The sequence below is a fragment of the Oryx dammah genome, unplaced genomic scaffold (genome assembly GCF_014754425.2).
Source record: "Oryx dammah isolate SB20612 unplaced genomic scaffold, SCBI_Odam_1.1 HiC_scaffold_29, whole genome shotgun sequence".
Lineage (NCBI taxonomy): Eukaryota > Metazoa > Chordata > Mammalia > Artiodactyla > Bovidae > Oryx > Oryx dammah.
In genome coordinates, this window is record NW_024070213.1 from 7,079,312 (window position 1) to 7,107,023 (window position 27,712).

At 46.7% G+C, this 27,712-nt stretch overlaps 1 protein-coding gene across 1 annotated transcript in view; it reads right to left on the bottom strand.

Annotated features, from left to right (window-relative positions):
* SREBF2 (sterol regulatory element binding transcription factor 2) overlaps positions 1 to 27,712 on the bottom strand; it is a 61,777-nt gene that overhangs the window by 28,246 nt on the left and 5,819 nt on the right. The window contains exons 2-7 of the mRNA XM_040233194.1: positions 8,481 to 8,912; positions 7,287 to 7,468; positions 6,110 to 6,256; positions 4,493 to 4,714; positions 3,384 to 3,498; positions 3,024 to 3,205 (exon numbers count right to left, since the gene is read on the bottom strand). Of these exons, the coding sequence (XP_040089128.1) occupies positions 3,024 to 3,205; positions 3,384 to 3,498; positions 4,493 to 4,714; positions 6,110 to 6,256; positions 7,287 to 7,468; positions 8,481 to 8,912 (1,280 nt within the window). The remainder of the gene's footprint in view (positions 1 to 3,023; positions 3,206 to 3,383; positions 3,499 to 4,492; positions 4,715 to 6,109; positions 6,257 to 7,286; positions 7,469 to 8,480; positions 8,913 to 27,712) is intronic.

A 27,712-nucleotide genomic window follows, 5' to 3' on the forward strand; every position in this document is an offset into this window, starting at 1 on the left:
CTGAAAGAGGAACTCCCCAGGTCAGTAAGTGCCCAACATGCTACTGGAGATCAGTGAAGAAATAACTCCAGAAAGAATGAAGGGATGGAGCCAAAGCAAACACAACACCCAGTTGTGGATGTGACTGGTGATAGAAGCAACGTCCGATGCTGTAAGGAGCAATATTGCATAGAAACCTGGAATGTTAGGTCCATGAATCAAGGCATGTGAAGAGTTGACTCATTGGAAAAGACTCTGATGCTGGGACGGACTGGGGGGCAGGAGAAGGGGATGACAGAGGATGAGATGGCTGGATGGCATCACTGACTCGAAGGAAATGAGTTTGGGTGAACTCCGGGAGTTGGTGATGGACAGGGAGGCCTGGTGTGCTGCAATTCATGGGGTCGCAAAGAGTCGGACACGACTGAGCAGCTAAACTGAACTGAACTGATGATAACTGATGTTGAACCTTTTCATGTGCCTGTTGGCCATTTGTATGTCTTCTCTGGGAAAATGTTTGTGTCCTAGGTCCACTTTTAATTTTATTCTTCCGATGTTGAATCCTCCAAGTTCTTTGCGTATTTTGGATATTAACCCCTTATCAGACAAATACCATCTTCTGTTCAGTAAGGGTCCTTTTATTTTGCTGATAGTTTCTTTTGCTGCGAAAGCTTTTTAGTTTGCTGTTGTCCCATTTGTTTATTTTTGCTTTTGTTTCCCTTGCCTGAGGAGACATACTCAAAAAAATATTGCTGAGACAGGTAATAAAGAGCATACTGCCTGTTTTCTTCTGGGAGTTTTATGGTTTCAGGTCTTACATTTAAGTCCTTAATCTGTTCTGAGTTTACTTTTGTAGACGGTCTGAGAAAGTAGTACATCTGATTCTCTTGCATGGAGCTGTCCTGTTTTCCCAGCAGCATTTACTGATGAAGCCATCATTTCCCCCCTTCGTATAGCCTCGCCTCCTTTGTCACAGGTTGACTGACCACATAAGTAGGTTTATTTCTGGGCTTTGTATTCTGTTCCATGGATCTATGTGTCTGTTTTGTGCCAATACCATACTGTTTTGATTACTGAAATCAGGGAACCTGCTACCTCCAGCTCTACTGTTCTTTCTCAAGACTGTTTGGCTACTTGGGGTCCTGTGTGTTGCCATATAAATTTTAGGATTTTTTTTTTCTAGTTCTGTGAAAAATGTCATTGGTATTTTAATAGGGATTGCACTGAATCTTGAGGAGTATGGTCATTTTAGCAGTATTAATTCTTGAGACTGTCTTAAGGAGTATGGTCATTTTAGCAGTATTAATTCTTGAGACTGTCTTGAGGAGTAGGGTCATTTTAGCAGTATTAATTCTTGCAGTCTACAAGCACAATATTTCGTTGCATCTGTGTCCATCACATCACCGTTAGAGGTTTCTTTCATCAGTGTCTTATAGTTTTTTTAGTACAGGTCTTTTAGCTACTTAGTCAGATTTATTCCTAGATAGGTCATTCTTTTCGATGCAACTGCAAATGAGATAGTTTTCTTAATTTCTCTTTCTGGTACTTTGTTAGTATAGAAATGCAACCAATTTCTGTATATTAATTTTATATCCCGCATTCTCGCTAAACTTATTAATCTAGTAGTTTTTTTGGTGGCATCTTTAGAATTTTCTATATATAGTACCATGCCATCTGCAAACAGTGACAGTTTTACTTCTTCCTTTTCAATTTGGATTCCTTTTAACTTCTTTTTTAGGATTTCCAATTCTATGCTGAATAAAGTGGCAAGAGTGGGCATCTTTGTCTTTTTTGGGGGGGGCCATACGGTGCGGCTTATGGTATCTTAGTTCATCGACCAGGGATCAAACCTGGGCCACTGGCAGTGAAAGCGTCGAGTCCTAGCCACTAGACCACCAGGGAATTCCTCTGGGCATTCCTGTCTTCCACCTGATCTTAGAAAAAAATACTTCCAGTTCTTTCCTCTATATCATGATTATTGCGAGTTACATAAGTGTACATATTTATTAAAATACTTATTGTACAATACAGTAAAATAGGTGTATTTTATCACATATAAATTATACCTCCAAGTTGATTAAAGACCATACTTTAGTATGAACCTATTTTCAGAAGCTTATCTATTCTAAACCTACAACATTGTTTTCTCCCCATTTTACAGAAGAACTGGAGGCAGAGGCTCTGCCGGCCTGGGGAACCAGACTGGAGTCGGCTCTCCCCTGACTCCCAGTGTGTACATACATGTCATTCCTTTTCAACATTTTTAAGCCACTTGAAAATTTCTTCTCATGATTCAGACACTTAACCAATTCAAGGTATATGTCATATAGACTTGTGTTTCCAAACAGAATCACACTTATAAAATATTTCAAAAATAGAGCTTCCTTAATAAAATTAAACAGATGCTACAATAAATAGTCTGATCAACAACTTATGGTAGAAGGAAACTTGTGCTTTTGAAGCCAGAAACTGCCAGTGTCAAAATACAGCACAAACCCCAGTGGTCTCCACAGGGTCCTAGGAAAATCATTAGGCTTGAGTCTCTTCTAACTAACTCCATTAAACAATTGCCATGGGCTTTCTTCCACAATTAAAGGCCCTTGGTAGGAATGTTATCTGTTAAGACTGCAAATTGTAATCATTTCCCAAAGAGGACCCAAAGGCAGCTTCATCCTAACCCAACTGAACAACCTCACAAAGCAGTCTTGCCAAGCTCATTACAGGCGAGGAAAGCAATGAGGCATCGCCACCGACTCCTAGCTCCGCCTGACAGCTGCTGGGTGTCCCCGTTCTGGACTTGGCCCTCATTTCTCTCTGATGGGTCCTTTCAGCAAAGACCAATAAAACCAGGGGCTGTCTCCCCACATACAGTCAGTCTTCTTTCTCTTTAGTTTTCAGTATGTGCCTAGTTTCACAGAATTCTTGCTCCTCTCCAGCTCGAGGCCTCTGAACACCTGGCCTGGACCTCTGTCTGCAATCTCCCCACTATTAACTACGGGAGATGGGAGAGATTCCCACGGTTAGGGATTTCCAAAGCTCATTACCTTTGCATCATCCAATAGAGGGCTTCCTGGCTCTGAGTCGATGGAGTAGGGGGAGAAGCCGGCCTGGGACCCTGAGTCAGAGGCCGGAGGCGACATCAGAAGGACATTCTGATTAAAGTCATCGATCTTCAAGTCCACATCATTGTCCACCAGGCTGCCCAGGTCGATGCCCTTCAGGAGCTCTGTAAAGAAAACCCTACCTGGCAAACAGTCGGTTTTATAACACTCAGCCTGGGCCAGGGTGGGGCTAGGAGGGATGCATAGCCCCTGCTGCAGCTTCGCCCGTGGTGGCGCCTCACACACATACCCATGGGCCTCTCCAGCCCAGCACAGGACCCCTCCTATAACGAGCACACTCACTGCTCTTCTGATTGGCCAGCTTCAGCACCATGTTCTCCTGGCGCAGTTTATGATTGACCTGCTGCAAGTATTTGATGTAGTCGATGGCCTTCCTCAGAACGCCAGACTTGTGCATCTGAGAAGGAAGACGGGTGAGAAACACAGCGGCATCAGACCAGCCTGCACAGTGAGGGCAGCAGAGGCCCAGAGCTCAGGTTCTGGAGTGGGAGGTCCTTGCTGGGTTCAGATCCTGATTCTTCCACTAACTAGCTGTGTAACCCAGGACAAGTTACTCAGCATCTCTGAACCTCACTTTTCCTCCTCTGTCAAATAGGGATAATGACAATATATGAGTCATAAGCTTGCCATGAGGGTTAAAAGAGATAATATGTGTAAAGAGCTTAGCCTCTGGCCTGGCACACAGCAGCACTAAATATGAGCTGTTATTCCTACTTCTTGTGATAATCCTAGCACCAAAACAAACTTTAAGGAAAATAAGCGACAAAAAACCAGAGCACTGTTGGATGGTTATCTTAAATAAAGGTGTATCAGTACCTTTCAGATTTGAGGGCTACCAAGAAAATTGTATTTTCTTTGAAAATAGAGGTAAAGATAAACAGATAATAGATTCAAAAAATCTACATGGCAAAGCCAAAAGATACATTAATTGAAATACCAGAGATACATGAAAAATAAATTTCTTCTTATTTGTTCTTGGTCAAAGACCCAATCTACATTTTATCTCCTCCCTAAAAGGTTAAAATATTGCTAGCCATCCCTGAATATGATTAAACATTTGCCAAAAATGCCATCAGCTGACTAAGAGGTGCACACGGTCCTGTACTTGGCCATGGGTGAGCAGTGGGGGCCTGTGACATGATGGTTGTGGGGGGCGGTGAGTAGCCATCATTGCAGAGCAGAGTCAAAGGTCCAGGCAAGCTACTGCCTGACCAACTCCCAACAGCTAACACTTTATAGAATTTCAAAACACCAAGATGCTTTAATAAGAAAGCACCTTTAACTATTCCTGCATTCACTCGCTTGGGCCTGGGTCTTCCCTAAATTCCAAGAGCAAAGACAGACAGAGGGGAGATGACGGGGCATGAGATAAAATTCTGCTTGACACCCACCTTGGCATCAGTCCCCATGACCAGGTCCTTCAACTCAATGATTTTGTCGTTGATGGAGGAGCGATACCGCTTCTCGATGATGTTGTGCGTCGTCCGCCTTTCTCCTTCCTTGGGAGGCTCGAGCTGCTTGACTCCCCCGGGGACCTGCTTAATGGGCACCTTCTCTTGTCCCATCATCACAGGCATTGTGGTCAGAATGGTCCCATTGCTGCCCACCAGGGTCTAGAACAGACACAAGGGCAGAATGATGGCCTGGTTAGCATAAGGAAAGCAACCTCAGGACACGAACCCGCTGGCCCTGGCCACATAGCATCACCTGAAAATGCTTTGTGTGGTCTGATGCCCTGCTTGGGATAATCAAGTCTGGAAGCCCTGGAAGCCACGGTATCTTGGGCACTGTGCCCTTTCAGAGTCACTGCTGGTTAGCCTGTTGCCACAACAGCATTAGTGTGGATCAACGCCAACCTTTGGTGTAAGGATGCCAGAAAATGTCTAGTTTCTGCTTTGCTGTCAACCCATCAGCCGCCTCTGAGCTCGTGTACAATGCTGCACCAACCTCAAAACTTTCTCCTGTGTGTGACACATGTTTTCCTCTCACATGACGGAGAACTAACTTATTGGATTTCCTTATACCATTCGACCATCAAAAATCTCAAGGGCAGAAGTGACAATCAACCATTTTATTAAATAAACACACCAACTATGGAGGCATCCCCCTGTTTTCCCCTCAGATATGCTTTTCCTTCTCTTGGTTTCTATTTTCACTAATTTTAGTTTTATTTTCTTCAACAAATGGCCTCAATATCCAAATGGCCAATGAGCAGATAAAACACTTCTCAAATGCATGAGTCATCAAGAAATAATTCACAATCAAAAGTACACATTTCAACTGTACAACTTAATGGAATTGTGATGTATGTAATACAGTGTGTGTAACCAGCATAACCCTTATGAAGACACAGACCCTTTCTGTTTCCCGAGAAAGTTCCCACACGCCCCTTCCCCGTCTTTGTAATCACTGCTCTGACCTCTATCACTGTCTTCTTAGACTTCATACCCTGGAAACATCAGCATGAATTCTTTGTGATCAGCATCTTTTGCTCAGCATACTATTTCTGAAGGCCAGCCATGTAGCTGTATATATCAATAGTTCTTTTTGAATGGATAGCTGGGTTGATTCTGGTTTTGGGCTTTTATGAATAATGCTTACTTTCGACTTCTGATCACTTTTCTCTGTCAGACTCTCCGGCCACAAGATGCGGACAGTGACTAAGACCCTACACCTTAAGTAAGGGACCTTGCATGACCCACCTTGAAGCCCTTCCCTGCCTAGGGTCCTTCAGAAGCTAAACCCCCATCGGCAGGACCTAAGAGGCGGATGGTCCCGTGTGGACCTGCAGCTCCTCTGCGGTCCCTCCCTTGCTCCTCATAAACCCTAGGACTCCCACAAAACACTAGGTGCTGGTACTTCTCAAGGGGGAAAAAAAACTAAAAAGGGATGATTGTGCAATTTGACTGACACATTCTATACAGTTTCTGCATCTATTCAGGGTCTGGAGGCTTTGTTAACATCTCTGAGGCCTAATACCCCCAAGAAAGAGGGAGCACAGCTCTTACCGGAACTTGCAGGGCGGCTGTCTGGATGGGGGTGGTGAGGGCAGTGAGGGCGGGGTTCTGGACTGCGGCCATCACGGGGCTGCCATCTGTCTTCAGTGTGGTCAGGACAAGGGAGTCTGTCTTGATGATCTGAGGCTGTACCAGGACCTGCATGGAAAAGGAAGCTAGCACTGTATTTCTCTTTTTCCCTCTTTTGGCTGCACCATCCAGCATATGAGACCTTAAGTTCTCAGACCAGAGATGGAACCCATACCCCTTGCAGTGGACGGGTAAAGTCCTAACCATTGGACCACCAGGGAAGTCCTGGCAGTGCTATTTTTCTGTTTTGTGCTACTTCTTGCTGCAAAGACCCTCCAGACAAGAATGATAAAATTTTCATAAAACTGAGAATGTAGCTTGACTACTGGGTTGAGGGGGAGAAAGAGCATAGCTAAAGAGGGTTTGGGGCTTCGCTTCTGGAGTGGCTCAGTGGTAAAGGATCTGCCTGCCATGCAGAAGAGGTGGCTGGATCCCTGGGTCAGGAAGACACCCCTGAGAAAGAAATGGCAACCCATTCCAGTTTTCTTGCCTGGGAAACCCCATGGACAGAGGAGGCTGGCAGGCCACGGTCCATGGGGTTCACAAGAATCGGCTACAACTCAGCGACTAACCAACAACAACAAAGAGGGTCTTGGAATGGAAGGTTGAAAGGCTTCAATACGAGCAGTGCCAGGAGCCTAGTTAGCACGGAGACGGCATGGCGCGGAGGGACTGTGGAGGGGAGAGAGAGATCTGATTATGGACAGACTGAGGAATGCCAGGTACATGGCTGAGAAGCAAAAATGGTAAACCTGGATTTTTTAAGATAAATTACTTCATTAGTTAGAAATACAGTCCACTGTGATGCATGTCTTAAAAACATTTTAGCACATCTGTTTTCAGTTTTATACCCATTACATGTGCAAATAAGTTAATACACCAGCATTTACTGAGTTTATAGGATTGCCAGTGTCCACCCACAGAGGTCATCTCTACTGGGTCTCATGGGTGCTTCGTAAGGTCCAGTGGCCCCAATCTGCCCCCACCAGTGGCTCCCTCACACCCTGCTGGCCCTGCTTGGTATGTAGACCCCATGCTCCATCACAGACTGGCCGAGAGCCCCTACCAAGGCCTCCCGGGACTCCTGCCAGCCACCTACCGGGACCTGCTGCACCTGGGGTGCAGCCACTGTCTGCACTGTGGCCGGGGCCAGGGTCTGCAGCGTGCCACTGGCCGTCTGCGTCAGCACCCGCTGGGCCTGCACCGTCTGCACCTGCTGCTGGATGGCGACTGGCTGCACCTGGGAGGAGGTCACTAGGCTCTGGACTTGAGGCTGAAGGACTTGGGGAGAGGAGAAGAGAAGTCACACGGACGAGGAGTCATTCTGTCACTGCAGCTGCGCTGTAACCGCGTGCCTCGGAAGGACCCCAGCTCCCTGCCTGCTTCTGGACAGGATGTGGAGAGCCGTCCACAAGCAGGTCAAGTGGACAAGAGATCCTGTGAGGGCTGCCTTAATTTCTGAGCGAACGAGTAGAAGCTATTTCATTACTCCAGGTGCTGGAGTGGAGGTGAGGGGAGCTAAACAGCATATGGCTGTCCCCAGTGAGCGAGTCAACAGATGTTAGAACCAACTCCTGGGGCTTCATTGGCTCCCAGGAAATGAATGGAAAGTGTACTTTGGGATGACTGTTTTGGCTTTTTGCTCTGTCGCCTTTCCCCAGCCCTGAAACCCCTGAAGCCAGCTGAAGAGCTGGCAGAGCCTGTGAAATAAATTAGTACAGCAGGACTAATCACACCCTGGGCTCCCCACAGGGTCAGAGAGAAATCCCACCCACGAAAAGGGGCTGGGACACTGCACAGTGCAGAAGGTTGCTGGTTTACTCCGCACACGGCTGAGGGCCCACTCTGAGGCCCGCCACTTCAGGAGACAGGGTGCCCACGTCAAAGCTGCGCTCCTCTCAGTGGTGGACGCTCAGATGTTGGCTGGATGCGGGGTTCTCAACCTATAGGAGCTGCGATCCTCCTGGGGCCTGGGTTAAGTTTCAAGACCCATTTCATACAAGCCTCCACCTCTAGTTCTCAGGATAGCCCTGAGCCTACTGTGCCTGTCAGGAGTCTGTGACCACGAATCCCTGAAGTAGACCCAATAGACATTAAGGTATCTGAAGAGCGGGAACCTGATCCTGCACCACCAGGCTCAGTTAACCAAAAGCTCATTCAGACCAGGCTAGGTCACTAAGATTCCGTCATCCCCAGAAGACAGAACTCTTCTCCATCTGCCTCCGCAGTATCTGCAGACTGGCCTGAAAACTTTTGAACCCACTAAAGGCTATGGCATGAGTTCTCAAGTCACCTTGAAAGCTGGTAGCTGCATTCTGGTAGATGACGGGCTGCTGGATGATCCTCGTCTGCGGAGCTGTGCTGAAGGTCGAGGTGATCATGACGGTCTGCGGCGGCAGCGGGGCAGGGGGCGGGGGCTGCGGCTGGGGGCGGGGCTGCAGAACCGGGGCCGCCCTTGCAGGGGTGGGACCCGAGGCGGCGGGCGCCTTGACCTGGAGGGTCGCAGCCTGCGAGGAGGTGGCCGAGGGGGAGAAGGCCGGCAGCGGGACCTGGCTGAAGGGCCGCTGCCCGGAGGGGTCCCCACTCCCGGCTCCGCTGCCACCGCCGCTGCCACCGCCGCTGCCACCGCCGCTGCCACTGCCACCGCCGGGGAAGGAGCTGCAGAGCGGCTCTGAGAACAAGTCAGGGAACTCGCCCACTTGATTGCTGACGAACTGCAGCATCTCTGTGAACACACGGAGAGGGGGAATTTTATTGCCGTCCAAAAAGTCTAGTTTAGTGGGTAAATGTGAGATAAAACGTCTTGGTTGTACTTGTTTGTGGTGTAGCTTTGGATCTAAAAATAGGAAATAAACTTGAAAAGTATTTAGCATCATAAACGAACAAGATGTTGATTAACTTTTAAATTTGCTTAAAAACCTGAGGCATGAGAACTTGGGCAATCTCCGGGAGATAGGGAGGAACAGGGAGGCCTGGTGTGCTGCAGTCCGCGGGGTCACGGAGACAGGAACGTGACTTAGCAGCTGGACAGCAGCAACTGAGGCATGAGAAAATCCAACAGCTTTCCCAAGACCAGGGCAGAGACAGGTGGCCTCTTTTGCGCGCGGGGACTCAACGAGGCCAACATGGCTGACCCTGGGTGAGCGGGACAGGACTTCCCGTGGCTCCTGTTCCTCTCCCTCCTCACCACCTCCAGGCCCGCCCTGCCTGCTTTCCTCATTGTCTGCATCAGGTCTAACAGGAGCCGCCTCTGTGCTGGGTGTGTGCTGCCTTTGGAGGGGGCTGCTAGCCCCATTTTACAGTTGGAGGAGTCGCCGCCTTAAGTCTTTGGGGCTCAGCAGCCTGGCACTGTGAGGCCACCTCCAGTCCTGGCCAGCATTGCTCCCACGGCAGAGCAGGAGTCGGCCAGACCCTGACTCTCCTCACCACAGGCTAGCTCTGCGCCTTCCCTCCATCCTGGGCAATGGAACCCGCAAGGATGATGAAGGTGATGGCCCCGAAGGAAAGATCTTACGCGAGGTTGAAAACAGGGAAATCACTCGGCCAAGGTCACACAGCGCATCAGGACACAGCAAGGATGAGAACCAGTTCTTGGCCTCCCACCTTCGAGTTCTTCCACTGCACCGTCAGAAGGTCAGGGCAGAACAACCCAGGCCCTCGACTCCTCTAGCTGTGCCCCTTTCCTTTGGGCAAGGAGTCCGTGGGGCCAAGGGCATGTGTCCAGTGGAGACCATGCCCCTCTTCTAGATCGTGCTCTTAAGTACCTGGGACCCTAAATCCCCAGCCCTGAGGGCCACAAGCCTGCTTCCAGGGCCTCTTCCCCTGGTTCATCCTCCCAAAGGTTTACCCAGACCGAATTTAATCCACGACCAACTGCTCACCTCTCATGACCCCTTCCCTCCCCATAGGGCTGCAAGTCTGGGGCCTCAGCTGTGTCCCAGGTATTTTCAGATCTACAATCCTCTACCCGGTCCACATGCTCTCCCTTTTCCTTTCCAATATATTCCCAAGAAGCTACCCCTTGTGTTCCTAAACTGTGGCACCCTCCTCTCAAACCCTCAAGGTGGCAGGATGCTCTGATCTGGTCACACAAAGAAAGAAAAACAAACAAAAGCCCCTAAGCACTATCTCTAATCATTCTCCAAACCTCCACCAGCAAGTCCTTCCCAGGTCTCTAACTGTGGGTGTGTGCATGTGCTCGTCGTGCGTGTGTGAATCTGGGCTATGAAGAGTCTTATGTTAGGCAAGTAGAAAGCTACCCAGGGGTTTCTAGAGTGACCTAGCAGTTCAGCACACTTGTATGTTCAGTCAGTTCAACCTGCTGGAAAAACAGCACCTCACAAGATTAAATGACTACATGGCATTAGTTACCAACACCTCGGCACTCAGCTCCATTCCTACTCAGCCCGTCACCTGTGGGAGGGAGGAGTGGGCAGAATGCCACAGATAACTGTAACCTGCACCAACTAATTCCAATTTGTCATACATGATTATTGAGAAATATCCTCAAATTTGCACAAAATTTAAGCAAAACAATTCAGTGCTGACACATTCCAAGCACAATTTCTTTAAAATGCTTTAAGAAAGTGATTAAGAGAAACCTAGTAATTTGTTGAGCCTTCCCATAATATCTCCCCGCTAGGGAATCAACACAGAGGACTACTTTGTAAGCCATAAGACTCTTACTCCCCCACTAACTGCCCTAATCCATGGAAAGGGAAGGAGGGTAAAAGAGGCCGGAGGGCAGACGGGCACAGGTTTGGCACCAAGTGGATCTCCAATCTAATCCACTGTATGAACATGGGCAAGTCACTTCTTTCCACATCCCTGTTTCCTCACAAGAGGATGTCACAAGAAGACGTGGTTTCTTTGTGGTGAGGATTAATAAGATAATGTATGTGAAGTGCTTGGTGAGAGGCTGACCCTTACAAAGATCCCTGGCACTGGGGCCTCTGAAGCCCTAGCACACAGGTGCTTGGCTCCACCTGCCTTGTCGAGTGCTCTCCAGAAACTTTTGTGGGGGGACACTTGGGCTGGCTGGGGAAAAGTCACATGCAGAGGCCATACAGCTTAGCTCACAAAGCAGGGTGTGTTAGGCAGATGGAATGTGACTGTTTAAATTAAAAAACAAAAAAAAAGAAAATCCTTTCAACCCACACATGATGAGCTCTAGCAGAGCCATCTCCAGCCAGGCAGACGGGCACTGGGCTGAGAGGCACAGAGGGGCTGTGGAGACTGAGCCTGTGAAGGAAGAAGTAAGGAAGAGGCTCTGGAGGCACTGCTGCAGCAGGCCCGCCAGGCCTCCCCGGCCCAGCTGGCTGCGTGACAGAGGGGAGGCGGCGCGGGCGCAGGTCTCCTCTGTGCCTCAGGGTACTCCCTGGGAGCGCCCCACATGTCCTGGCGCTTCCCTGTGCCCATCACTCGTGTGCCCTGGTCACGCAGGCTCCTGTGTCCGCCAAGAGCCATGAAACCTGGAAAAGGGAGGCCTAAGGGAAGGCAGGTCGTTGTTTTCTGTTTAAATAATTGTCTTTCTGTTTGGCCATGCTGGGTCTTCTTTGCTGTGTGGGCTTTTCCCTAGTGGCGGTGCGTGGGCTTCTCACAGCTGTGGCTTCTCTTGTTGCAGAGCACAGGCCCAACAGCTGTGGCTCACGGGTTTAGTGGGATCTTCCCAGGCCAGGGATCAAATCCGTGTCTCCTGCATTGGCAGGTGGATTCTTTCCCACTGAGCCATGGGGAAGTCTGGGTATTTTTATGGAGCTTTGAAAATGCAGCTGGGCGAGACATGGAGGACAGGCATCCTGGGAGCTGGGCCACCGCCTGAGGCCTGCAAAGCCCAGTTCACTGGGTGGGGTGGAGGGGTGCTCCTGTCAGTCACCTTCCCCACCAAGCTACCCTCCTGTGTTTAGCTGCTTCATAAACTAAGATTCAAGTTGCCTGATAAAGTAAGCTGGGCCCCAAGAAACTACATGTGGGTTCTGATCACGTAACCAAAATTAGAGGCTCTGGCTGTCACCTGTGCGTGACAGTCCCAGGTTTCATCCAAAGAGATCCCAAGTTCACGTGTACTTTACGGGGCCTGGGACCTGGAGGTAACATAAGCCACTGTGTTTGGCTAGGTCCAGTGGCATCTACCTGAGAATGAAAGTGAAAGTGAAGTCGCTCAGTCCTGTCCGACTCTTTGCGACCCCATGGACTGTAGCCTACTAGGCTCCTCCCTCCGTGGGATTCTCCAGGCAAGAGTACTGGAGTGGGTTGCCATTTCCTTCTCCAGGGGATCTTCCCGACCCAGGGGATTTTCCTGACCCAGGGATTGAACCCAGGTCTCCCACATTCCAGGCAGACGCTTTAACCTCTGAGCCACCAGGGAAGCCCTGAGAATGAGGTAACCTGAAATCCAATCAGATTAATTTTGGTCAGAAATAAAGAATCTGAAGCTCCAAATGGGGTAATATCGTCTCCAATACTACAGGTGGTCAAAAATCCTTTCTGTGGGTGTTTGTTACTGAGCCCTGTTAGGTGCTAGAACTGTTTTACAAAGGTCATTTATTCTTATATTTTGTATTTATTATGGCTCTTGGGTTAGACAATGTTTTCTTAAAGATTTTTTTTTAGATGTGGACAATTTTTAGTCTTTATTGAATTTGTTACAATGTTGCTTCTGCTTTTTGTTTTGGTCTTTTGGCCATGAGGTATGTGGGATAGCTCTCTGACCAGGAGTCCAACCTGCACCCCCTGCACAGGAAGGCGAAGTCTTAACCCCTGGGCTGCCAGGGAAGTCCCTAGACAATGTTTTAAAATAATTATCTTTTTTAAACCATAAAAATAACATATTCACTACAGAAAAATTTAGAAAAAAAATAAATGAAAAAGAAAATCATCCAGCAATTCCATCACCCAGAGACATCTACCATCAGTGGTTTGGTGTGTATCTTTCCAGACTTCTTCCCATTCAAGGTTTGCTTGCAAACACAAGCATGCACAAACATGGGATGGTTTTACAAAAACGGGATCACACTGGGGAGATGCTATTTTGTCCCTGTTTCTTTCGCTTAATAAAACATGAAGAGTATGTAGTGTCAACCACTATGGACAGAATACCATCCTTTCTGAGAGCCCGACATTCATGTTGCACTGTGCTGTGCTGTTCGGCACTGTATTCCACTGTATTAATGTACCAGGATCTAACCACTTGGTTCATCACTTGGTGATGATCAATGAATGCTTTCATCTTTTTGGCATGATGAACAACTCTTACAAAAATCTTGAACAAAGATCTTTTCCCACTTATCTGATTATTTATTTTCTTAGGATAAAGTTCTAGAAATTGGAGGGCTGGGTCAACAGACAGGTATTCTATATATACTTCAAAAATGTTATAACAATCTATATTCCTGCCAGTGTTTTCCCACATTTATTTCTGTCCATTTGATAATGAGAAAAAAACATCTAATTGTTCTGATTGACATGAATGAGTATTAAATGAGGTTAAACGTCATTCCCCCCATTTCACTGGCCATTTGTATTCCTTCTTTGCAAACTGCCTGCTCTTGACCTTTGTTCATTTTTCTACTGGGCTATTTGTCTCTTTTTACTGATTTGAAAAACTTTTATATATTATGGATTTTGCTTTTCCTTAAGTATTAGCCCCACTTTGTTAGTTTATTTGTTTTTGCTCAGGAAAGAGAATGGCACAGTCGTGAGAGTCACCTTGTCCTAGCCCTGTAACCTGGGCTAAGTTTTACCTCTCTGAGTCACAGTCTTCTCACCTAGGGAATGTGGCTAACAAGTATACTGAGCTCATCGTGTTGTTCAGAGATAACTCACATAGAATCTACAGCACAGTGCCAGGCACTCAGTATTCACTAGTACATGTTATACATAGTGGTTTCTGATAGTTTTGCTTTCACTTTATTTTTGGAAAATTCAGATTTTTTTCCAACGAACTGGATATATTAGGGAATAATTTGGGCATAAATTTTGTGTTTACTTACGCATTAAAGAAACACTAAAAAATGCATAAAACCACACCCAGCTGAAATAAGCCACACAGGAAAACAAAAAATGCACACACCTCAAACATCTACCAGCTTCGTCACTTGCATGTATCATGAGCTATAACCATCCACATCTGGGGTCAGAATTTCCACTGGACTTCAGATAGCCCTTCTTCCATCACTTCACAGTAACTCATGAGCTATAACTTTCCAACACTCACTTCCACAAGCAAACCTCGGGTCTTTTTCAAGGTAGAGTGCTGTATTTCCAAGCCACTTAACATCTGTAAAACTGTTTTAGGGGTTGCTATCTTAGTTGTTTATTTTTAGCATTTAAATTAAAATTTTTTTATTGGGCTATAGTCAATTAACAAAATGTTAGTTTCAGTTTTACAACACAGTGATTCAAAATCTTAAAAATTAAATATACTCTATTTAAGGTTATTATAAAATACTGGCTATTGTTCCTGTGCTGTACAATAAATAAATATATCCTTGTAGTTCGTTTATTTTATACATGGTAGTTTGTACCTCCCTATCTTTTTTTTTCAGAATGCCTATTTATTTTTTTCTCTGTGTTTTCTGGTCTCCTACGAAGTTTCTGAGTATTGAGAACCTAACCCCACTTTCCCCATAAGCTCTGTGGTTTTTACTGTGTAATTCTGCAGAGTGCAGTACTTTTCAGTAACATGTACGTTGCATTACAGCAGAACAATTTTAATCCTGTGTAGTAAAATTACTTGGTTTCTGTTCCTCATTCCCAACATCATAAGGATACTGACCTAAACCTTCTTCACTTACTTTTGTTCATCTTTCACATTAGACCTGAGCAACAAACTTGAGAACACAGAAGCATGGTATGTGATGTGTGTGGAACGAGAGAGACCATAACCAGTGGGGGAGAGGGAGGTAACACAAAATCTAATCCCCAAAACATATCCCGCTTTCAAGCTGATGAACCTGTCTCCCCTCCTAGGATTTTTTTTCTAATTAAAGAATCTGAAAAAAAAAAAAAAAAAAAAAGTCCAATGTAGATCCATATCGAACCTGAGGGTTAGTGGTAAGGTGACTTTTCATTTGTCCACCATTTTGCTATTTGTGATCACCCCTGCTTTCTCAGGACCTGAAACATCTGTTATCCCCATCCAGGTCACCTGGAGGAGCAGTAAAGGAGCTGGGCTGTCAACCACTCCCCTCAACAGAGGAGCCCTGAAGTGCAAACACGACCAGAAGGAACAGAGGGACAGCAACAACAGGCAAACTGCTGCCTTAACAATCGATCCACCCTGGAGTAAGAAATGGCAACACTCCAGGATTCCTGCCTGGAAAATTCCATGGGAAGAGGAGCTTGGCAGGCTACAGTCCATGGGGTTGCGAAGAGTCAGACACGATTAAGAGGCTGAGCACACACAGTTATCAGAGAATCTGATAACATCAGGAGAAGGATGCATGCGTCTATTCTATAGGCACAGCAATAAGGGGAGGGCATTTCTCTAAGAGCCTCGTGTATCCATGGTGTCTTATCAAATGTGCACTGGAAAGACAGCATTTGCACAAGGTAAATCTGAAGACCTTCTGTTTTCTGGAGAATGCCAAAATTCCCCTGTGTTTCAGAGATGTGTGGCAATGGCTTGAACATGTGATAAAGAAGCCTGAGTATGCTCTATCTATGGCAGGGGCCAACAATCAGACCCTGAAAGACAATTCAGAAAGCAAGGCAGGTCCAGTTGCACCTCAACAAATACCAGTCCAGGAATCAGAAGAGACAAGTCACCCATGGCAAAACCCACTAATAATTGAAGAACAGAATCTCTAAGGATTTGGGTCATATGCCACAGAACTCTTTCCTTGATGCAGCATTTAAGAAGACTCAAAGGGAGGTGGGAAAAGAAAAGAGACTGAATTGTGAAGAATTTAGAGTTTAAACTAGAATAACTGAGAGATGACAACTAGTGGAATGAGCCCCCTGCCCGACCCAAGGGAATATTAGGACTTTTAGAGACATTAATAAGGTTTGTTTTATTTGTACACTATTATTTTGTGTAAATGTGTGATCTGACAACAAGTACCCTCCAAATCTAGTGACTTGGAGTCAATATTTCCATAGAAGATGTGACCACTTATGAAATTTCTTGAAATTAAGTACTCAAGAAATGAAATATCCTCAAGATATTCTTTGAAATTATATGCTATGGCAGCTCTACAGATAAAATTATTCTAGAGATCTCTCAACTAAAAAAAAAAAAAAAAAAATCAATCCACTCAAACACCCGGAGACACATTCATTTGCTAAGAAGCTCAGAGCACAGGGGTAGAATCATGTACTTCAGGGGAATCCTGGGTCACAGTCCTGGGGAGAGGGAGGCTGGAGGAGATGCCGAATGACACAGGATGACAAGCGGGTGACTCAGGTATCCTATATTTTAAGTGAGGGATGAGTGAACCCTTTACTGGCAAAGAAACCACAGAGGAAAATTAGGCAGGGAGGTGGAGGTTCTCAAATGCTTGTGTTTCATAACACACACAAATGTGTCACACACTCCTCTGCATATATCAAGTATTATGTAATAAAATAATACACTGAAAAATTAAGAGAGAAAAGAAAAGACAAAGGGAAACCAAGTCGTTCTCGGACGGCCTCTGGTCTGCCCTGGCTCTCTTGCCACCTGCCCAGGCTGGGCATCAGGGGCAGCCCCAGAGAACCCAGCTCAGCTGACCGGTGCCGTTGTCTCTGGGCCAACAGAACCTGAGCCAGGTCTTGAGTTCCAATCGAAAGACAGTGACCTGCGGCACCCCCTTCAGTTGCTCTTTTCTTCTTCTTTCCTCTGCGGTGAGTTCGCTATGAATTCCTGGCAGGTCACCTTCCACAGTATCACAGGGTTATCTCTTCGCTCCCTCTTGCCTTGATTTCAACCGCAGCCTTCCACCCCGTCTTGAGTATCTTGTTGGACCAACAATCTTTCAAAGCAAATCAAACTTCTCAAACAGGAGCTTCATAGCTTCCCACCAATGGCTCCCTCCGACTCCAAGGGATTTCACTTCCCACCCACTTTAGCTCTTCATCCACCCTGGAAAAGTACCTACTCCCTTCCTTGTCAGCACAAGCCTTTGGGAGGGGAGGAGGGGCTGTTTCTCCGAATGCAATCACCTGCCTCACCCTTTCTGCTTGTTACAGCCTTCTTCCTTTTAATTGCACAATTCCATTTCAAAACGACCTACAATTTCTTTCACCAAGGACACTTTTCTACCTCAGGTCTAGCCATCTTTTAACTCCTGAACCCAACTGTGATTTGTTTAAAAAAAAAGAAAAAATTGTCCAAAACTTGAAAATAAGTGGGGGGGCGGGGTAGGGGGGCAGGGCAGAGGAAGTACAGTGTCTCTAAAAATTCTACCTGTCTACCTAAAGGTCATCTGACGCTCTCCGGAAACACAGAGTGGTCTGACTTCCTCTTTACTACTCATCAGGCACACATTCTGTAAATGAGATGTTCACATGTAGAAAATAAACAAATAGCAAATGACTTGTCTGGTGAAAAAGATAACCTTGAAAGCTTTGTCTTTACTGCCCTGCAGGACATTAGCCGGTTATGTATCTGAATTCACAATCTGACTTCTTTCCTACTATGTGAGTATCAGTTTCTTGCATTCTCCTTGAACCCACTTTTGTCATCCTGCTGTTTTCCTCAGTAATCTTCATAAATCTTTGGTACATACTAATGATATACTGGTATAAGAGTATGCTTCTAACATTAAAAAGTTTGTTTTGTCATATTACATCCAGTAAGACATATTTTTTTAATACTTTCCTTAGATCTTGTGCTCCACAAGCACCTAGACAAAACCTTCCACTCCCTGGGCTTCTCTAGGCACTCAGCGCTCTGGTACTTAAAAGACTTGGTATCAACTCACTGAGATGCCCTCACATGCAACCTTCATGCACTCTATAAAAACGGCAAACATGCTTTCTGAACCAAAAGTGGAAGGGACACCGCCTCATGATGGGACAAGATATTTTTGAAATTTGAGTTACCCAGGAAAATCTGGACAAATTTCTGCAATTTCCACAAAGCTTCCACTTTTGGTGAAGTAGGTATATAAATGCAAGGTTTTAAATGTGTTGAACACCCACTGTGTGCTGCCACAGAGATGACAAAACACCCCTTGACTTCAAGGAGTCAGTGAGAGTGACAGACCTGGTGGCGACAGTCACAGCAGACAGGACAACACAGGGATGTGATAAAATCACTGACTCCAGCTGGTCGAGCAGCTTCCTCAAGAAGCTGGAATGAAGGCTGACCAGGATGCCGGGTGAATTCTAGGCCCAGGGAAATCTTACAAGTCACAGCTCGGAGGCCTGGAGCTGCATGGTGGGCAGCGGGAGGGCACCAGGCTGGGCAGGTGGTCAGGACCAAATCCTGAAGGGGTTTGCAGCTCACGATAATGAACTTGGTTTCTCTCCTTCTTAAAGAAGGAAAAGCTACAGCCAGCAATCCAGCAATGCTCTAGGAAGGGGAGCCCTGCAGCTCAGCCCTGCCCACTTTGGTTTGTATAGCGGGGCTACTGGCTTGCCCAGAGTCCCCAGACACCATATGCTCACTAAGAATCATTCTGAGCAAAGACTTAGGGCTGAGTTCTAACTTGAGAGAATATCAAAACAGCTAAAACTAAAGTTAGGGTAACTTCATCAACAGAGGAGGAGACTTCTGAAAATTGATTAAAGGGAAGCTCTTTTTTTTTTTTTAATTTTTGGCTGTGCCACACAGCATGAGGGCTTAGTTTCCTGACCAGGGATTGAAACTGTACATCTTGCAGTGGAAATGTGGAGTCTTAACCACTGGAACCACCAGGGAAGTCCCCAAAGGAAAGTTCCAGTTATGCATGAAAACTGGGAAACAGGCCACCTATCTCTTAGGGGTTGTGCGAAGGGAGCGTGGCAAACAATCATATTAAAAAAGAAAAGCAGGATGTTGAAAAGTTAAACCAAGAATTACCTGGAAGGCCAAAGAGAACGGGGATTCCCAAGTTTAAATTCAAAGATGGCTTTCTGTGTGACAAATCAGAAGGCTGGTTGGAACTTTCATAATGTAATTGTGCTGCCTCTGGGAAATTAATTGATCTCTCCGAGACTCAGTTTCTCTACTTATAAATATGGGAACAATCCAAATTCCAATGGATATATATTAATATATAGGGATATGACCAGCACATACTAAAATGTCTTTGACTTTTTCATAGTTTCTTTTTCAACCTAACATTTGAAAAAGGGTTATTTGTAGCTTAGTGAAAAAAATAAAATAAAATAAATTTCACTAGTGAAAGTCACTCAGTCATGTCCGACTCTTTGTGACCCCATGGACTATACAGTCCAAGGAATTCTCCAGGCCAGAATACTGGAGTAGGTAGCCTTTCCCTTCTCCAGGGGATCTTCCCAACCCAGGGATCAAATCAGGTCTCCCACATTGCAGGCGGATTCTTTACCAGCTGAGCCACAATTTAACCTTTGAATAAAAGCCAGTAGTCACACTATTGATGTTTAAAAACAAAACCAACTCAGTGACAAAGCTAATAAACTTATTTTCTAACTAGAAATCATATTTACATTTTATTCAAATGCAGAGAAGGTGGTTATGACTGAAATTAAATTCACTTCCTATTGATTCTATGTGGACAACATAATAATAGCTGTCACTAATACCTACTTACTACTTCACACAAGCCCAGATGCTAGTACTACTATTCTACTTTACAGGTCATGAAAATACGGTTCAGGGAAGTTAAACTGTTTGCTCAAGCCCTTCATACAAGCTACAAGATCTGGATTTATATCTGTATTGAGGTCTGCATATCTCTTCCATGAACACTATTTCCCCCCACGGAACAAACATTTCTTGGATTTTACAACTTGGGAGAAAGATGCAAGATGGACCTGGAGTGACAGTAAAGTCTGGGGAATCTGGGTGTGGGTGGAGGGGGGCCACTTAATGTAACCCATCTCATGACTCCCAATACTAAGTTCAATGTTAATGAAAGAAGATCCATCTCAGGGTAACACACATGTAACTGACTCATGGGGGAGTAAATGAGAGAGATTTTTGCCTGACTGTATTTTGCCAGCATACTTTCCTCCCAAAGTATTAAACCTTTCTCCAGATAAGACCTTCTGCCTTGACAAGATGCTCCTTTCCAGAACACCCCTCTTTCTTCAAATAAAGAACAAACCAATAAAGACACAACCCTTAAGACCTGCATTCAACACACATTAACTGAGCCTACAGTGTGCCAGACACAAAACTGAACACATCAAGAGGCACGTGTTCTGGTGGAGAAACCCTGTGTGAACACCTGCCAGGGCCAGGTGCCATGTGCTGGGATGATAAAAGGCGCATGACGCAAGAGGACCCTGTCGGAGTACATTTCCTAAAAAGCTTCTGTTGTTTTTCACTGCAATTCGTCTCATGCTTGTGTGTGAGCATTTAGAGACAAAGGTTAAATGTGGTTTTCTTTTCTTTTTTTACTAGAAAAGACCTTCATCAGCAGTGTCACCCAGCTGTGTCTGCTTTTAACGCCTTACAAACTTCCACTCATCATGGCATACGATTCAAATCACTCTGGGAGGCAGCTTTAAGTACTCTTTCAAATGAGTTAATATATGCACAGCACTTAGAACAGTGTCTGGCACAGAGTGCTTGAAAGTGGTGATGGTGGTGGGGGTTGTTACACAGGAAGAAATAAGCCCAAGTCCAATGCAGGGTCTTAGGCAGGTGAGTTCGCGAAGGCTCCATCCTGGTCCAGACGTCACCCCAACAAGCATGCTGGGGGGGCTTCCTCTCAAGAGCCCTCCACTCCTGGGACTGTCCCACCTCGCAGCGACTGTCCCCACCCATGGGAGAGCCCCACCCTGGGTCCCAGCTGGGAACCTAGGTCTTACCCAAGACCACATTAGAGGCAGCAGATCTGTTGACCACCCACATCTGAAAGGCTGTCCATCTTGTTTCTTTATTCCTTTGAAATGCATGCTTTTAGAAACAGATCAAGAATAGATTTTGAGAACAACAATTAAGAGAAAACTCAAGCCAATGACTAGCAGTAATAATAAAAATAGTATAGCAATTGTTCACATTTCCTGAGCTCTTACCACACGTTAGCAATTACGTTAAGCACTTGACATGGATTTCATCACTTCATCCATGACACTTTGAGGTAGGTGCCTTCCTCACCTCCACTTCACACACAAGGAATACTAGGCACAGAGAGGTTAAGTGACTTGTCCAGCGTCACTCAGTCAGCAGGTGACGGTGCTGGGACTGAAGAGTCAAGTTCTCAACCACCACCCTGGGCAGATGTTTTGCTTCTGTTACTGTGTGGATGTCACCAGACAGAGCCTCGTTCTCTAATGGGAACAAACATCCCCAGTTCAGGAAGGAAAAGGGTGCCATCCCAGGTGTCCTGCATCTCCTGATCCTTCATCTGCTCCCACCCTGCATCTCACTGGTGTGTCTCTCACTCTCCTGCAACAAAGAGATTGGAAGTTGAGCAACAGGCAGAGAGGAAGACCCTCAGGAACACCCCTGCACAAGCCTGTTCCAGGGGCTGGCGCTGCCCAGTGACAGGTGACCGAGTGTCCACAAAGTCTGGCAAAAGCCACTCCTTCCACTTAACTATCCTCCTGGGGGGCAAAGTTCCAAAGCTGGGGATCTCAACCTTTCCCAGTCCTTAAACCACTCAGTAAAGCAACTATACTCCAAGAAAAATTAATTTTAAAAAAGTCATTCAGGCAAAAGTGAAAGACCTCAGTGACTCACCAACCTACCCTTCCCCAAATCATTACCACACCCCCAGATCTCCCTCAGACTAAGGACAAAAATAATACCTCCAAAGCAGGTTACTAACCCCTGCTACAAATCACCACCAGCATGTTCATACCCACTGTGCACTGCGGGGCTGGGAGCTCGGGGAACCCGCATACAGCACAGACTCCAAAGTGCCGGTTCCCTTCCCACCCAGCAACCTCACAGGGGAGAAACCCAACCAACCCAGAGACTGTGACAAGGGTGAACAGACAGGTGCCTCCCAGATGAAGGGCTGCCAGAAGGCAGAGAAGGGTGACTTGGCCTGGCAGGCAGGGAGAGCAGGGCCTCGAAGGGCGGAGAGACATCTGTGATTTAGAGAAAGGCATGGGTAGGTGCTGCAGACAAAGGGAACAGTATGAGCAAAAGAAATGTTCTGGAAGGAGCTTCGGCAGAGCGTATGGAACAGAGTGGAGAGACGGGGCTGCCTACGCTTGAGCTGTGAAGGCCTCACTGAAGCTGCCTGGTGTGGCACAGAAAGCACGACGGACATCTGCCATTTCTGCTGTCTGCCGTCCTTCCAGCTGAACCTCCCATGCACCCTGACTTTCCTTCTGGAGAACCCACACTGGGTGGTCTCAGCAGTAAGATTTCCTGCCAGGCAGCTCTGATGAATGCATGCTCCCACCAGGAACGTGACTTTAGGAAGCGGGGACAAGCAGAGGCCACCGAGGTGGCGGGTCCTAAACAGGCTGCTCTGGCCTCTTCTTAGCAGGATTCTGCTGCCGAGCTGCCCTTGGCTCTGGCCCGTGTTCCTGGTCTGGCTCTCCCGCTTCTCTGATCAGTCCACACACCATCCTGCCAATAAACTCCTTTTCTACTTGAGCTACTCAAAGCCAGCTTCTGTGGCTCATCACCAAGCCTGCCAACTGACAGCACACGGGAGCAGGAGAGGGACCTGATGAAAACTGTGTTTGAGGAAGCCCGCAGAATACAGCTGTCAAGAGGACAGCCTGCAAATCGCCTGAGCACGGTGGTCAAGCCTTATGAAGCAGCTGTCCGCTCAGCCTGGGACACTGCTGCGCCCGTGCCCCTGGCCAGTGCCCCTCCTGGGCTCTACCCCAGATCCTGCCTTCCACACTGGAATCTTTGGGGGTATACCCTGGTGGGCCTCTTAAGCACATTAAACTTTGAGACCCTCGGTCCCACACAGTGTTCTGGCCACAATGAATCACATATTCCCAAACATATCAAATTATTCCCAACACCCTGCCTTTCCAAATTCTCCTTTCTAAAATACTATTCACTCATCCTTCACAACTCAGCTCAAATGCCAGTCTCTGTGAAGATTTTCCTACTCCCCTTCCTTAGTGTTTCAAAAACTTGGGACTTTGTTCCTCTGTTCTGGCCTCTGTTGCATTTTGCTCTGTATTGTGACTGGCTGCTTAGATGTCAGCTCCCTGAAAGCTGAGAGTTTTTCATTCATCTCTAATACCTGAGTCTAGCGATATGCTAGCTTGTGTGGGACCCAGCACAGAGCACAGATATGTAGCACAGGGCTAGGAACATAGTGGATACTCACGTAGAACTGGGATGAATAAATTTCTTAAATTTAAAAAAACTTCTGACCAGAACAGGGGTCCCCAGACAGGCTTCCGGAGTGAGGGCATCTCCTACCTCATCCCCACAGGGTAGGGAAGAGTACGAGCTCATGTCAGAAGGCCCAAGTTCACTCCTAATGCCATTTCATCAGCGCAGTAAACCTCAGGGCAATCATTTTATCTGTCTCTACGTCTTCATCTGCAAAGTGGGAATAAAATCAAGTACCTCCCAGCACTATCAGGATGACAAATGTATCAGAGCGACTTTTGTAACGTGTTAGGCCTCGCAGGAACGTTTATGCTTAGGAAGCAGCAGTATTTCCATGAGTTGCTATGGGATGATGAGGGCCTGAGCCAAGAAGACTCCAGTTTAACAAGGCAGTCCCACATCTGGTTCAGCAGCCGGAATTTCATCACTGATCCAGGCTAGTCCCTGAACCCAGCAGACCAGTTCCACTGGACAGATGCAGAAGCCACATTATAAGGGACGTTTAGACATGTGTTCATTAGCAATTCCAAAGGCCTGAGAGATGCAGAAAGAGCTCTGTTTCCCAGCTTCCAAGCTGTTCAATGGTTGAGAATTAGTTTCTAAACAGAGGTTTCCCCAGAGAGCCTTCCTTTGAGGCCTCGCTCTGGGATCCTGCTATTCTTTAAAAAATTCCATCATGTCAACAAAGTTTAACCCATGAGGCTTGTGGTCCAGAAATGGAACACTTGACCTTGTTCTGTGACTGCTCCTTTGTGTCCGCCCACCACACCTACAGAAGCCCTTTCAAAAGGAAAGAATAAACATTTCAAAACTGTATTCTAAAAAAAGGGCCCTTGGTCCTAAGAGTCCACTTGCAACTTGTAGCTCCTTGTTCACTCTCAGATAAGAACAGAAGAGAATGTTATGCTCCCTGCCCTCTTCCGGGCATGTGCTGTAGCTTCAGGCAAGTCTCAGAGCACCTGAGATGCAGACAGCCCCAGTCCCTGCTCTGCAGCAGGACAGAAGGCTTAGAGAAGTGCTGCGGGATCCAGGGAAGTCACTTGAAGCATCCAGCACAGGGCAGACCCTTCCTGATAAACACATGTGGACGGAAGGGAGACCTGAGCAGAGGAGGCTGGTCTCTCCAGCCCCAGCCCACCACCCGCCTTGTAGTCACAGCTCTGAAGCCCTCTACATCAGATGGGGACTTGGTATGCAAGGGAGGAAAGTACATGGATTTTGGAGTTGGACTGAGGTCACCATTTTACAACTTACTAGCTCTGATCTGGGCCTCAGTGTCTTCATCTGTAACATGCCATGCAACTTGAGAAAGAATTAAAAGTAAAAGACAGTGTAGGTAAAAGGCCATACACATCGTGTGAAGGCAGGGACCTTGCTCACCCTGCCAGGGCTATACCCAGAGCCCAGCACAACACAGGCCCTCGGAAAGGATCTCGACTGCAGAGCTAACCAGACACTGTGCTGGGCACACAGGGGATGCTGCCTACAGTGTGATTTCAAAACCTGATGCAGGATGGAAAAGCAGTGGCAACTGCAGAGAGAGCCAATAATTAATAAAGAATGAGACAGTCACATTTACCTAGAGCACCGATGCACCTCAGGATAAATGACAGTACATCTGTAGGGTCAGGATGAAATGGCCCCATATTCATTATCAAAGATGGTGTACGTCTTAGGAAGAGTCACACGATGGGAAACAGCTACTGCATGTCAATTTCGGTCCTGCCCAACAAATAATCACAGAAAGTCCACCCATCTAGCTCAGAAAAACCACCCCCATTGACTTTTAACAGTTCAAAGGAAAGTACTGTGAGAGGTGAGGCTATTCATAACCAAAGAGCATTTCCTAAAATATCTGCAGATTTTTGTGAAAAGTAGTCATAAGAGAATTAGAACGAAGAACACTATAGGAATACAGAGTCCCAAAGAACTTTCACGCAAGGATAGAGGATTCACAGACTTTTGGCAGAAGACAGGGCTGCCACCAAGACACTGAAGAAAAGGGAACTCAGACAGAAGAGAGCCCCGATGAAACAACGTAAAACAGAAGTCATTTATCAAGTCCCCCAAGGCAGAGGAGGGCTGAAAATAAGGAACCGCTGTACCTTTAGAGCAATTCTAAATGTACGGAGAGCAAGCCAACCCGATGAAGGATCACTGCAAGAAACCAAGTGGAGCAGAGGAGTAAGAGAGTCGCAACCACTAGGGTTCTAGGCAAGCAAAGGGAACATCAGAAGCACAGGAAGGGTCTGCTCAGGAAGTTGGTGGCTGCTCAGTGACTGTCTAGCGGTCTCAAGTACAGGAAAGGCAAATGAGGAACCAGGAGGCCGGGACAAAGGAGCCTGTTATCTGTGCGTTGTGGGGGCTGGGTGGCGTCAGCCCTAAACTGGCATAGAGACAGGCAGGATAAAGGGACCAGAGTTTCAGACTCTAGACGGAAGCTAAGGAGGACAGGCCCTCTCCTCCACCGTGGCGGGGAAGTAAACTGGTCCCTCCAGCGTGGAGAGCACTGGACAGGACCTATCGAAACCACAAAGGAGTCAGAAGAGGATATTACTTCCTGCCCCCTCCTTTCGTACGTTTTATCTCTTTTGGTTCTGGCATCATCTGTGATGTGGCTATCACCACTCCACCTGGAGCCAGCAACCCCACCTCTAGTCATTCATCCTGCGCCTATACCTGCACATGGGTTTCTCAAGTGGCTCAGTGGTAAAGAATCTGCCCACCAATGCAGGAGACACTGGAGATCCGGGTTTAATCCCTGGGTCGGGAAGATTCCCTGGGGAAGAACCAGTGACCCAGTCCAGGATTCATGCCTGGAGAATCCCACCGACAGAGGAAACTGGTGCGCTATAGTCCAGAGGGTCGCAAAGAGTCAGACACGACGGGGCACGCACACATACCTGCACATGTGTGCAATGATGAATTTACACAGCTATTCACACGAGCACATTTTTCACAGTAAGCCTAGAAACACCCTCAAATGTCCACAAAAAAGGAACTGGGCAGATGAGTTACAGCGCGTCTATATAATGGAGAACCATGCAGCAGTGAGGGCGACTGGGAAGGTCTCTAACACCAACATCGGCAGAGAAACAAAACTTAGAGCATGCAAGCTGTTTGTGAAAAATCAAAAGGGGAGCAAGAGTGAAAATCCACACATGCTATTCGCTTCTATCTGCATTAAGTTTTGAAGGATGTAAAGGAAATGAAGAAATGCATAACCTGGGGGTTGTGGACCCTAAGCAGATGATGACAGGGCTGGGGACAAGACTTTCCATGGCACCCCTTTCATATTTTTTATTTTGCTTTATGAATGTATCATTAAAAAAATATTTTCCAAGTGGTAAGTTCCAATCACCACAGTACTTTATCATATTGAAAAAGTTTTTTTAAATGAAAGGGCTACAGCTGGCAGTGTGTAAGAGCTATCACCCAGCTCTTGACTTGAAGAGTCCTTGATGAGAAACACACACCAACGAACCAACTCCAAAGTGATTTGCTCATGTGTGTTCAGGGCAACAATACTTAGGCTAATGAAACTGCAGATGATGAACATGTTCCACAGGGACCTGAGTAAGGCGTCTGCCGCCTCAGATGAATTACACTGGATAATGTGACAATTACACCTCAACCGCTTCCACGTACAGCAACCCATACGTGAAAATGCTATAATGTTTCATGCGCACTTTAATATCAAGTTCATACACAAACCCAGCAGGAGAGACAATTTGATATTTCAGGGGGCACTACTTGGATAAAGTCGCTTAAGAAGTTCCTTTTTTAATTATGAAATTGAGGAAAGAAAAGATCTATATAGAAGCAAAAATTCACTGAAAAAAAAAGCCAAGCCTGGGCTGAGTATGAGGATGACAGAGAAGACTGAGAGGCAGGCAGCGCTCAGCACAGGCCTGGGTGTGAGCGGGACAATGTTTGTCAAGGGCGAGACCAACAGACCCAGGAAGGAGGAGAAACCCAGGGAGACTGGCTCGGAGGTGTGAGCAAGCCCAGAAGGTGTAGCCCAGGAAATGGAACTGGATGAGACCAGGAGCTAAAAACTCGTAGAAAATAAGCAAGCTAAGAGCAACAGCAGCTTTCAACCCAGACACCAGCACCAGTGACATATACCTCAGGGCCAAGACAGAGCTTACATC